Source organism: Pyrenophora tritici-repentis, chromosome 10 (genome assembly GCF_003171515.1).
Source record: "Pyrenophora tritici-repentis strain M4 chromosome 10, whole genome shotgun sequence".
NCBI lineage: Eukaryota > Fungi > Ascomycota > Dothideomycetes > Pleosporales > Pleosporaceae > Pyrenophora > Pyrenophora tritici-repentis.
The window spans coordinates 2,461,621-2,474,812 of record NC_089399.1 but is presented as its reverse complement, the minus strand read 5'-3'; the positions used below and the strand labels follow the sequence as shown (position 1 = coordinate 2,474,812).

Genomic DNA, 13,192 nt, shown 5'->3' with positions numbered 1-13,192 from the left:
TAAGATATCTTTAAGATACTTAGTATAAAATATATCTAAGAATAGACGTAACACGTTATTAACGAAGTGCTAAAATATACTTAGTGTGTTAGCTAATCTAAATAGTATAACTTAGTATTTAAATAGGCTATACTAAGTACGAAAGGTAGTGAGCTATTTATTACCTTTAGTAATACGTAGGCGATTAAAAGCAGTAATAATATTAAGCTTTATATAGTACTTTGCTTTGCTTAGTTAGCTTAAGGTCTCCTAAATTAGTAAGATTAGGTATTAGTTCTTAATAGTAATAGCGTTTAGTGCCTAGTAGTCTATATAGAATTAGAGACTCCCTCCTAGTTTTTTTATAAAGATAATAGGTAAGGTAATATGCGAAGAGCTTACGCGGATAAAACCCTTAGATAGGTTCTTGTTAAGGTAATTACGTAGCACTTTTAGTTTATCTTAAGATATACTATAGAGCGGGCTAAAGCTGTGTTACTTACCTTCTACGAGTTCGATCTTATAGTCGTATAGGCGTCTCTTTAGGAGCTACTCTAAATTCTCTTAGGAGAATACTTCTAGTAGGTTATAGTATTCTAGAGGGACTTTCGTAGTAGGGTTTATATAGGTCTTGTTAGCTAGGGCCTTATCAATTTCCGCTAGGCTAACGGCGTAGATCTTATACCCCTTCATACGTGCTAGGGTTATAAGTAGGGCTGCGCTAATATAGTAGATATTAAGCTTAGGTCTTAACTTCAATTTATTATTTTAATTATATAGTGTAGGCGTATAGTCTTAGCTAAGACTATAGTTCTAATTAGGTTTTAACTCTTATAGTTAGCTCTTTATCTTAAACTACTAATAGTTATACCGCTATCATATAGCGTGTGTAAGTTTTAGGGCTTAGGAGCGAGTAAGGGTTTAACTATTACCTCCCTACTATCCTTCTATAGGGTAGATAGTTATTTAAGTTTTCTTAAGGTAGCGTTTAGTACACCGCTAGGCGGTAAATAGGAGCTTCTCCTTCTTATAGTGTAGGTTTACCTAGTGCTTACGCATCTAGGGTTAGCCTAAGAGTATCTTATAGCGTCTAGTATTTGTAATAAAGAGGTGTATAGACTTAGTGTAGTTATTATATTATAGGGTTAAGTTAATAGTGTAAGTTACTTCTCTACCGTCTAGTCTAGTTCTAGTAAATCTAGTTAGGTATATAACGCAAGGTAGTAGGTCTTAGTAGAGTTTTAGGTTACGCGAGAGATCTCTATAAATACATTTAATACCTATAGCTCTAGTATTAACTAAGGCATTAAGATTACTTCTAATATTGCCTTATTAAGCTACGTAAGGTATTATAATATAGCGTTTCCAGGTATTTGGTTAAGATTTAGACTAAAGTTTAGTAGTGTCGGATCGTGAGTATCGGTAGAGACGTCGGCTGCTGGACACTTCGGCCCGACTTCGGCCCACCTTGCGCAAGAGCTTAGGTATACCTTCGTAGCACCTATGTTCGTAGATATCAATTAGAACCACCGAACAGAATGCATTCCTAGTTATCGTTATTTCCCTTTACGCACTTAGTGCAAAGCCAACCAACACTGATCAGTGATTGCTTGAGGCGATCACAGACAGCAAGGAAGAAGAGACAGACCGCATCTTTGACAGCCTCCCTAACGCACGACGTTATACTCCTGAGAGAAGATTCTGTGCTAAGAACAGAGCGAGGCAGAGATAACGCATAGCGATCAAAACCTCCCTCTAAGCTGCTAATCCAGGCCGAAGCTCGATTACAGCGCGTCAGCAACGCACAAAGACACACTGTTGAAATCCCGACGCGAGAAGTCTTGGGACGACTACAGCACGTCAGCAGCGCAGAGCGACAGACTATTGATATCCCGACGCGAGAAGTCTCGGGACGACTATAGTGCGTCAGCAACGCGTAGCGATTCCGTACGAGCGTCCCCGGACGATCCTATCACGTACAACCACAAGCGCTGGAACCGACCAACCAGCTAGACAAGACAAGGCAACGCGTCAATATACACCGGCACGATGGCAGGCAGCCAGAGCAACTCTGGCGATACAGACGCTGATGTTCAAGAGCAACTACTCAACTATCCATCCGAACGCAATACAAGCAAGCGCGCAGAAACTATATCCCCAGGAGCGAAGTTTACTGCTGAACACCTTATGCGACACTGTCCATACACAGTCACGTTTGACTATATCAACCCATCTCTCTGGGGTGTACCCGCACCAGAGGATGCAGACGAGACGCACGCAACAACCTGGGTCGCGAAGGCTATCCACGACTACCATGTAGGAATGGAATGGGATGAGAGACTATACTTCGACTACCAATGGGACTTTGAAGGATGGACACGAGAGCTATTCCAGAAGGTTGAGCGCACTACGCTAAGATCTCTGAAGACTGTGCTCCGGTATAGGGGAGTCTATACAGGCAAATTTCGGGCTAGAGTAGCTGATTCCCTCTTCAACTTACTAGGAGGAGAAAACGCTCCCGAATGGGACCCTGCAGAGTTCAAGGCCGAGAAGTTTGACGAACGTTCTGAGGCGTACCAGCGTCAGCAGAACGCACATCTAGCAGCCCCTATAGATAGACAAGCGCAGCAGCCACTGCAACAGACGCAGCCACTGGAACCGCTACAGCCGCAGCCACAACGTCCGTCACAGGGCGAGCAGTATAGAGTGAGACAAGGCGTTCGAAGCCACCCGCAATATCAAGAGCTACAACAACCGCCCTACGCGATCAATGCCTATGCAGGACCACAGCCTCGACAAACGGAGCAGGCTATGCAACCACAACAATGGTACCCGCAGACACAGACACGACCCCAGCGACCGCATACCGCGAGGTGACACCTTTCCCTCAGCAACCTACAAACCGAGTACCTGACAGACCCCTTGGCCTACCACATGACCCGTACAAGACGCTACCGCCGCGATGGTCTCGCAACGATCGGCTCGAAGCCAATACGATCACGCAGTTCTCTAAGCTATGGGACAATAGCAACAAGTATACAGGGAATGCGTACGATCTCCTAGACGATAAGATTAAGATCTTCTTCAGCATCTGCTGGCAGGTAGATATCCAGGAGGAGCAGTTTCACGCAGTGTTTCCCCGTATCCTTACCGGCGTGCAGAGACGTTCTACATACAGGTTGTAGAGAGAGATGATAGCTTTGCTGATGCGTACATGGCAATCAAAAACCACTTCGACCATGACGTCCATCACCAGCACTACTACACAGACTGGACGACTACAACCTTCGCTCGCACCCGCGCAGAGAACCCTGATAAGGGACTACACGAGGTTCTGCAGATCCTGCTTGACAAGCTGCAGCTATGCCAGCGTGCCCTTGGCAAGAACTTTGAGGGTGAGGATGCCCTCCGCACTACGGTCATCAATGCCTGCCGAGGAGTACCAGAACTTGAGATGGCACTGTTCAAGCCAGCCACAATCTGTGAAGGACTCTTCTCAGATCTACGATCCGCAGTGGAAACACACCTAGCACGGCAACACACCGCCCAGTTGGTCACAGAAGATCAATACTACCTAGACCGCCGATACAACGGCAATGGAAGGATCCGAGGTGGATCTCGAGGTGGAGGAGGATTCAGAGGCGGATCCAGAGGAGCATACCGAGGAGGCGAGCAGCGCGACGACAACGGACGAGGATTCAAGCCACGTTGGAGGAAGAAATGCTTTGTTTGCCGGAAGGAAGGATGCTGGTCTACCAACCACACAGATAAAGAGCGCAAAGATGCCCGTGCGCAGTTCTTCTCTACGCTATACTTTACAGGTGCACAGCCCCCTGAGGACTTCTCCGTACATCTTGCAGAATACGAAGGGATCGAGCACACCAGCCAGTACAATCAGAGAGGCTGGAGAGAGGAGGAAGACTGCGAGGATGACGAGGATGACGACGTCGCGGAAGCACATTCTGAACACCAGTTCTTCAAGGAGCAATGCCTTGCAGACCAGGCGTTCTTGCATCATATCTCGGGCGACGACATATACAGCCGAGACGCGCCGTCAGCACCAGCATCGCAGTTCCTGCTTGAGGACCGCTACACACGATCTGTGTACCAAGGAATCCTACCAGATACAGGCGCTGCAAACGTATCCACGGTCGGCAAGGAGCAATACCTCGCACTTACGAGAGAAGATCCGACGGTTAAGTTAGACACATCTACAGCAGGGAAAGCGTCTATTAAATTCGGAAAAGGCGAGGCTACAGCGTCGATTGGCACCGTGCAGGTCTCTACGGAGATCGGAAAAATCAACTTCGAAGTGCTCGAGGCGCCTACGCCGTTCTTGCTATGCCTTGCAGACATGGACCGCTTAAAGGTATACTTCAACAATACGACAGACGAGCTGGTTCAGGATGACGTACACATCCCGGTGATTCGCAAATGGGGACATCCTTGGTTCCATCTAAACAAGAGAGAGAGAGCAACTATGTTCCTAACGGAGACAGAATTGCGACGGCTCCATCGACGGTTTGGACACCCAGCTGTTACGCGACTAGTCAAACTCTTAAAGGATGCTGGCCATAACGACTTCGAAGAAAGAACCCTAGAAGAAGTCACTAAGTTCTGCCACCACTGCCAGCTCCACAGCTCCGCGCCGCGCCGATTCAAATTCACTCTTAAGGATGATCACCACTTCAACTATGAGATCCTGGTGGACGTAATGTACCTAAGCAACAAACCTGTACTGCATGTGGTCGATTCCTCAACAGCGTTTCAAGGCGCGAGGTTCCTCAGCGCTATCTCAGCTAAAGAAACATGGCAAGCACTGCGGATACTATGGATCGACACCTACCAGGGACCACCCGACATCATCACGCATGATGCAGGTACTAACTTCGCGAGCGCAGAGTTCCGCGCAGAAGCAAAGATCATGGGAGTCACATGCAAGCAAGTACCTACGGAGGCGCACTGGTCTATCGGCAAAACTGAGAGGTACCATGCCCCTCTACGCCGGGCATGGGACATACTCCATGCAGAACTCACTGACACTATGTCCGACGACGCGATTCTCCAGATGGCTGTGAAGGCTGTTAACGATACTGCTGGCCCTGATGGACTAGTCCCGACGTTACTAGTCTTTGGAGCGTACCCACGAATGACTGCAGAGTCACCGCCATCACCATCAATGGTCAAACGCAGCGAGGCTATTCAAAAGGCGACGAAAGCCCTGCGCAAGCTCACTGCAGAGCGCCAAGTTGCAGACGCCTTGAACACCCGCAATGGACCAGCCACTGCAGACATGCTCGCGCTCCCACTCCAGAGCGAAGTCTTAGTATGGAGAGAGAGTGATGGCTGGAATGGCCCGTACAAGATCGCCAGTACAGATGGCCACAACATCACTGTCGACATGGTTAATGGTCCAGCGACATTCAGATCAACTGTCGTTAAGCCATACTACAGACCAGACCACCTGTGGAGCGACCCTGATGCGCCACACGCGCCGAATGAGCCGAATGAGCCGCACGAGCCGATAGCAGTACCTCCGGCAGCGCAACCACGTAGAAGAGGCCGCCCTCCAGGGTCAAAGAACAAGCGGAAGGCGCACGCGTACATCACCAAGAAGGAGCAGGACGATCTTGAGCTAGCTATCAAGCTACGGAACGATGGCGTGATCACAACCTCAGGCGCCCCCTTTGAAGCGTCTGATGACCAAGAGATCAGCGACCTAGTAGGTCGTGGAGTCTTCAAGTTTGAGCAATACGACGAGAGGCTACACAGCAAGATCCGGATCTTTAAGTCACGCCTAGTACGTGAGGTCAAGGGAAAGACAACTAAGCCTTATGAGAAATCCCGTCTGGTTATCCAAGGCTACCAAGACTATGGCAAGGAGGCTATCTTAACGCAGTCGCCAACCATCCAGCGATGTAGCCAGCGCCTGATTATGTCGCTGGCGCCTGGGCTAGTACAAAGCGGCATGAGCGTTGAGCTACGTGATATTACGCAGGCATACCCACAGGCTCAGACAACACTGAAGAGGACGATACTCGCACACCTCCCTACCGAGCTGGTACATCGATATCCAGAAGGCACGATACTCCACGTGATCAAGCCACTATATGGGATCGCGGAGGCAGGAGTCCACTGGTGGACAACATATCACGGACACCACTGCAAGGAACTAGATATGTCAACATCTACGTACGACCCATGCCTGTTGATCACGAACAGCGACGACGCAGACGTCTTCGGCATCGTCGGTATGCAGACAGACGACACCCTCATGCTCGGAACGACCGCGTTCTTATCACGCGAAGAGAAAAAGATCCAGAAGGCGCAGTTTAGATCAAAACCAAAGGCTATGCTGACACCAGAGGTGCAGTTAGACTTTAATGGATGTACACTTACGATGGACGCCAGCAGAGTCTTAATCCTCAGGCAGAAAGGACAAGGAGGAAGGATCAGGCTTGTTGATATTAGGGCACCCGACCGCGCAACAGTACACCGAGCAACGCGCCCGCGGAGCGTACATCGCATCAACATGCCAACCAGAGGCATCATTTGATCTGTCCGTAGCTGCTCAAGCGCAGCAACCATCAGACGAGGACATTAAGGCACTCAACAAGCGCCTGAAATGGCAGATGGAGAATCTCACTCGTGGCCTACGCTACGTCACTGTCAACCTTACGGAGGCTAAGTTGATAGTCTTTGTAGACGGCTCCTTTGCCAACAACAAGGACCTCAGCTCACAGCTAGGCTTTGTCCTCATGCTCGTCAACGAGTCCATTGGCGCCAACACCTTCACAATACAAGGCAACGTGATCCACTACAGCTCTACAAAGTGCAAGCGCATCACACGGAGCGTACTGGCCTCAGAGATCTACGGCATGGTCAACGGCTTTGACATAGGCATCGCGGTTGCAACCACGCTAAGGATAGTTACAGAACGACTTGGACTACCTGCAATTCCCTTGGTTATCTGTACAGACTCGTACTCCTTGTACGAGTGCCTAGTAAAGCTTGGGACAACGAAGGAGAAGCGCCTCATGATCGATATTATGGCGCTGCGCCAATCATATGAGCGTCGCGAGATCACGGAGATCCGCTGGATCAATGGCGAAGACAATCCTGCAGACGCCTTCACGAAGGCATCGCCAAACCGCGCTCTTGAACGCTTTATTGACGGCAATAAGCTGACAGTCCGAGTAGATGGATGGGTGCAGAGGCCAACAAGCTTTGATGTTTAATGCTATACACTGTCACTACCGATACAAGCAGAGTTACTAGCTATCCAGAAAGAAAAGACTTCCAGTGTCGGATCGTGAGTATCGGTAGAGACGTCGGCTGCTGGACACTTCGGCCCGACTTCGGCCCACCTTGCGCAAGAGCTTAGGTATACCTTCGTAGCACCTATGTTCGTAGATATCAATTAGAACCACCGAACAGAATGCATTCCTAGTTATCGTTATTTCCCTTTACGCACTTAGTGCAAAGCCAACCAACAAGTAGAGATTTAATAAGTGCGCGGTCCTAAGGAGCGACTTATCCCTAGGATACGCCTTTCCCCTTAGTAGGTGACTTGCGAGAGCGGCGTCCCTGCGATCGTAATTTTAAAGACTTTAAAGAGTTAGATTAGATAGAGCGAGGGCTCGTAGAGTAAGGAGGGCTATTTAATTAGATATGCTAGGTTAGTAAAGGCACGTTGTAATCCTTAGAGATATAGCCTATCTTGTTATATTTAAAGTAGCGCCCTTCCTTAATTCGCTTTTATTATTCGGCGGAGCTAGCTAGGGCGTGGTTTAAGGTGTCTAACTCTATTTCTATAGGGAACTTTAGCTATTTAGCCGTTATATAATAGGATTAGCTAGCTAGTAGGTAATATAGTTTATTATCGTATAAGGCTATTAGGTTAGCGTAATTATTAAGGGAGCGAGGAATTAGAATTCTTACTATAGCTCTTTTAAACTTATTAGAAAGTAAGCGTTAGAGCTAGTTAATCTAGGCACCTTTATTTAGGTTAGTGTTAGCTATAAGGCAGCGAAATTTAGCAAAGTAAGACAGAAAGTTCCTCTTTCTTTACTTTAGGTTATCAAGTTAGCTTTAAGTAGTAAGTTCGTAGTTAGAGCTTCTATAAGTTACTTTAAGGAACTAAATAAGTTAGTTTACTATAATAATATTCTTGCCTATAAGTTGGTTAATAAGTGTAGTAAGGTTATATTTAAGTTAAGAGTATACGTATATAAGTCGTAATTCTTTAGTAGGGAAGCAGTTAGCGTTTCCTTTTAACTTATAGCAAAGTTTAGTAAGGAAGAGTAGGAGATCTTTCTTCTTGCTACTAAAGGTAGGGGGGTTAGGTAGTCGTTCTAACCTCGAGTTCTTATTAGGGGCGGGAGTTTAGGTCGTAGGTAAGGTCTAGGTAGTTAGAGATAAGCTATTCCTAGACTTTAGGGTGCCTTTAGGTGCTAGTTCCTCTTTAGTCTTAGTAAAAGTAGCTTTTAGTAAGGTTCTTGCTAACTACGTAACTATATTAAGGCGCTCTTTAAAGTTCTTGCATATAGCAGCTATTTCCTTATAATAACGCGCCTCTTGCTTCGCAAGAGTGTCCGTCAGGCTAGTAATCTGCTGCAGTATAAGCTGCAAATCAGAGTTCAGCTCCTTAGTAGTTATAGTTAGTGTGACGCAACATAATATTATAAGAGACTACGTTGCAGTTAAACACAGACAGAAGATAGTCTTTATAGTTCTTTGTTAGTTGTAGTTACTATCTAGTATAGATATAAGACGTTGCGTAAGGAAACAGAACAGGTTTAAGTTGCGGTAAGCAGATATAAGCGGGGCGCGTGCGCTTAGCGCGGGCCCTAGCTGCCCTTAGCTAATTAACAGATGCCGGGTGCTTACAGGAGCACCTAGCGTCTATAGCCGTTCGGATGTCAAGGAATCAGGGTGATTACCGTGACAGTAATAGATAGTAGAGAGTTTAGGGTGCGTTCCTACCTAGGCACACAGGCGACTCTAGAAATATAACGTAAATTAGCGGCCCTAATCTAATACAAGAGTTCTTAGGTATCCTTCCTCTTTCTAGATAAATTCTATAAACTTGTTAACAACTATAAGTACCTCTAGGGTTTCTATTATAATAAATTTCTTTAATTTTAATGAATAGTCGACCACGACTATAATATTTTAGTAAGAGTAACTACACTAGGTTAAGTTAAATAGTAGGGTAATAAAGTTAATAGATATATCGTCCTAGTACTAAGTACGGATAAGTAGTAGGTAAAGTAAACTATATTTAGCAGTGCAGTTAATCTTAGAGCGTTTATAGGTTAGATAGTTATTAGTAAAGCGTATAATTATATTTGTTATACCTTACTAGTAGTACTACTAGCTTACTGATTAGTACGTTATTATATAACCTTTGTAGCCGCCTAGTAAGCTATCATAGATGTGTGCGATAATCCTTATATAGAGTTTCTTACTAAAGGGGATAATAAGACGCCCGCTATTAATAAATAGCTTACTATTGTTGCTAGCTTCTAGGTTAGCTAGTTCTATCTAAATACCTTACGTTATCAAGCATAAAGTACCTAACGCTCGCGTTGTTAACGCTAAATAGCCGAAGTATTATTATTGCTGTAGCAGTAATATTATTGCTAGCATACGCCCTATATAGCTTAGGTAACCTAAGTAGGTAGTTAACTAGCTTACCTTCGCTGTTAAGGTAATGTACGCCGAGGCTAGTAAAAGCATACTGCCTACTAGTTAAAGTCTAGTTATCGAATAACACGTGTATAAGCGACTAGGCTTCGCGAAGGTAGTTAGCAATAGCTAGTATATATGTATTATACTTAGTAATAATATAATCGCGGAGCGTTTAGTTGCTACGCTAAAGGAGGGCTTTAGCTAGCGGGCTTACGGCCGTAATTATGGCTCGAAACTGCGGCATTTCTATTACGCGAAGACTCTAGTTGTCCGCGACTACCTAGTCCTTCAGCGCGTCCTAAAATCAAGAGGTTAAAAAGCTTGCTGCTATCTCGTTTGCTACCTCTTACGATACTTCTATCCCTTTAGACTTTATAATATGTACTTAGGACTTTGCGAGCGCGCCCATAATGTTGCCCTCACAGCTAGCAATTAGTATAGGTCCGTTAGGTCCGTGTGAGTGTCCAGGCTTGTTGCTTAAGAGGTGTCGGCCGGCGTTTGTAGTGCTGTCAGCCTTATAGCAAGCCTCCTGCTTCCGTCGTTAACGGCAGTACTAGCAAAGCTACAGTAGTAGTTTTTCTTGTACTTGCGGTGCTAGACGGCCCAGCCGTGGCGGTAGATCTAGCTTTTTGGCCTACCGCGACTATTACGCTCAACCTAGCACCGCTCAAGATACGGCACACGCTTAAAATCAAGCCCGTCGTAATTGTCGTCGTCGTCGTCGTCGTCGTCGTCGCCGTCGTTAGGGAAGTCCGCCTGTACTGCCAAGGGCTCATCAGCCTTTGCCTCGCTCGCAGTATCGCTAACAGTAGGCGCGTTTAATAGCGATGGTAGAGAAGAATTGCGCTTGTCGTATTCTACAAGGCGGCGAAGGCCTGAATTAGAGGGAGTAGACATGAAGTACACTAAGAAGTATTATGGCAACAGTAGTCTAGCGTTGTGTGTATAGCAGACGCGACGCGACGCGAAAGGCTTGCTAGGTGCGCACTGGGCAGCGCATCTCCACAAACTCTAATTAGCTTTAAGCTAGATGCTTTAACTTATATAGAATTAGTGTCTCTATATCTAAGACTAGCGCGGCTTCGAAGCCGCACTAGATGTAGCTTTCATAACTCTAAAATACTGCTTTAAAAACAGCTAACGTCAGTCTAACGTTAGTCAGTTCAGTCAGTCTGGAGGCTTCTGAACTGACTGGACTGACGTCCAGCGGCCTCAAGAACTGACTGACTGAACTGAGTCTTGGCAGTCAGTTCAGTCAGTTCGAACTGAGTTACCTGACTGATAGCAAGTCTGCATGCTCCAACACGAGTTCGTTGTGGAGTGGTCAAATGGAGACACGGTGTGTGATATTGAGCCTGTCTCTGTATCTGCTGACTTGTTCCTGTAGGAGACGTTTACTTCTACACTTGAACTGTTCGGCGACCCCAACCGCTACTCTGCTATGGCCCTGTCCGTCGGTGTTACGTGTGGAATTGCCACATAGTTGTTGATGGATGGGCATCCGGCGGTACGAATACCTGGTGTGTGGGCTCCATACCAAAAATATATGTGTGATCTGATTAGGGTTCTCTTGGAGAAGGAAGGTGTAGTACTGGTAGAGAGAAAGATATAGCTGAACACTAGGAAAGATTCCGTGATAAGAAAGAATTCTCATGAGAAAACTTAAGAATATTTAATGAGACAACGAGGGTAGAATCAGGTATCTTTATAAAATCGATAGTTGTTCAACGGGTAGTCAATCGTAATGGGTAGTCAAGTCGACTTCAACTGAATGTTATCCAGGTTGGTGGTTCTCCTCGATCGTACATCTGCTGCATCGAAGTAATTAATCATTTGAAGACTTTCAAATGCGGTAATTTTGGCTGTCTCGAGTCTACTGTACCATGATACCAGGAATATGATCCAACTGCGCCGTAGAAGCTCGTAACGGATCTAATTTGGCGTGCCTAATCATCGAAACAAACACACTAATCAGCATAGGAGAAAGGCATCACTAGGTGCATTCAAGTATCCATGTTGCATTCACATGTATAAATATGGAGAAGTGATATTGGTACTGAGTAGCAGATGTTCACCACTTAGCGTCTGTAATGCAACCACACGTATATCCCCCAGGATTCCTATATTCATTAGTCGTTGCAACAGCAAGTTGAAAAGACGCGGAGAAAGACATACTATCTAAGGACATTACCGCGCCTCGCACCCGGATTACAGAGATAGTCACAAGCTGCATACCACATGCATATAGAGCCAAGCTCGCCATGGGTCGAGAATACTTCAGCTCTGAATGCAGGTTAACAAGGTGACGTGCAGAAGTTGCAATCTACCCACGAGAAATATTTGCAATCTTCATATGTTTCGTTCTCTAATTCTGCTTGAGCTTGGCAAAATGCCACCTCGTCAGAGGTGCAATTCTCCTTGGTATAAGCGTACTTCCCCCCGCGCTCGGCACCTCGCACAACTGCGATGGAAGCGAGAAAGGCGAACAGGACTTGAGAGCGGAACAGCATAGTGAAGGTTAAAGACTGGGACAATGGTGTTGTCGTGTTGACTGAAGTGTGAATGAGTCTGTGGTTGCGTTGAACATACACCGCTTGACTGACTGAAACGAGACTGAACATGATAGAGTAGACGTTCCATCTCTAATTATATACCTTCTCCTCTATTCTTCCAAAGAATACATGGTTCGGCACAGCTTCCCCCACTTGGCCGGTCCATCGCACCCTGACCATGACTCGCAATCAGCTGACGCTGCACTAGCTGGAAGAAGTAAAAGATGGCCCGTAAGTTTCATCATATATATTTCCTTCGTGTCGTTGGTTTCTTGTCCTATCGAAGTTCAAACTTTAGACTAATACACAGGGCCCTCTACAGGAAGCTTTGACAGCAGTAATAAATATTTTAGCAGGAGTGCCTATACATTTATAACGTATTCTAGCACCGAGTGAAACAAATCACCGAGCGGGTCAGTTCTTGCCAAGAACACCAATTCTCTTCTTAACGCGAAATGTCTCCACAACTACACGCGCTATTATCTAATCTTAAAGAGAAAATTCAATTTAACTACACTTTCTACGTATAAGAATAGGGGGGATGGCGCAGTGGTAGTGCGCCTGGTTGCTTCTGCTAGCTTGCTCGCAGAGGTTGAAGGTTCGAATCCTTCTCCCCTCACCGCTATAATAATTCTATTATTCTAGCTTTACCAAAAAACATCGAACGGCTCCTTTCGAAACCTGGAAAGTTTTTCACCAATACCCCGCACGCTTAACGCTAGCCGCCGCCGTACAACCGAGCCACAAAGTACCGCCGAGACGAAAATATGCCGCAACTGCCGCTATATACAACAAACGTTCAAGGTCCCATGACTTTTTCCCCTACGAGGTTTTTTTCAGTCTTAGGAGCACGGGGTTATTATAGCAAAGGGATTGGTCACAAAGGTGGAGATAAACGGGTGTCTATTACAAGGTCTCTCTCTCTTTCCTGTATAGAAGCAAAAAACCCAAACCCCCATAGTCAAACT

The 13,192-nt window shown here is 46.1% G+C and overlaps 4 protein-coding genes across 4 annotated transcripts; 3 read left to right on the top strand and 1 right to left on the bottom strand.

Annotated features, from left to right (window-relative positions):
* Positions 1 to 2,028: 2,028 nt before the first annotated feature.
* Positions 2,029 to 2,856, top strand: PtrM4_047680 (DUF1421 multi-domain protein; the record flags this gene model as incomplete). The annotated part of the gene is made up of 1 exon (XM_066104741.1): positions 2,029 to 2,856. One exon carries the CDS (start codon positions 2,029 to 2,031, stop codon positions 2,854 to 2,856), a length of 828 nt encoding a protein of 275 aa, XP_065959305.1.
* A 337-nt stretch (positions 2,857 to 3,193) lies between these two features.
* Positions 3,194 to 7,217, top strand: PtrM4_047670 (uncharacterized protein; the record flags this gene model as incomplete). The annotated part of the gene is made up of 2 exons (XM_066104740.1): positions 3,194 to 6,368; positions 6,409 to 7,217. The coding sequence occupies 2 exons, from the start codon at positions 3,194 to 3,196 to the stop codon at positions 7,215 to 7,217; spliced, it is 3,984 nt and encodes a 1,327-aa protein (XP_065959304.1).
* Positions 7,218 to 10,966: 3,749 nt separating this feature from the next.
* On the top strand, positions 10,967 to 11,155 carry PtrM4_047660 (uncharacterized protein; the record flags this gene model as incomplete). Its single annotated transcript, XM_066104739.1, has 2 exons — positions 10,967 to 11,011; positions 11,060 to 11,155. The coding sequence occupies 2 exons, from the start codon at positions 10,967 to 10,969 to the stop codon at positions 11,153 to 11,155; spliced, it is 141 nt and encodes a 46-aa protein (XP_065959303.1).
* Positions 11,156 to 11,846: 691 nt separating this feature from the next.
* On the bottom strand, positions 11,847 to 12,182 carry PtrM4_047650 (uncharacterized protein; the record flags this gene model as incomplete). Its single annotated transcript, XM_066104738.1, has 2 exons — positions 11,847 to 11,955; positions 12,004 to 12,182. The coding sequence occupies 2 exons, from the start codon at positions 12,180 to 12,182 to the stop codon at positions 11,847 to 11,849; spliced, it is 288 nt and encodes a 95-aa protein (XP_065959302.1).
* Positions 12,183 to 13,192: the final 1,010 nt, after the last annotated feature.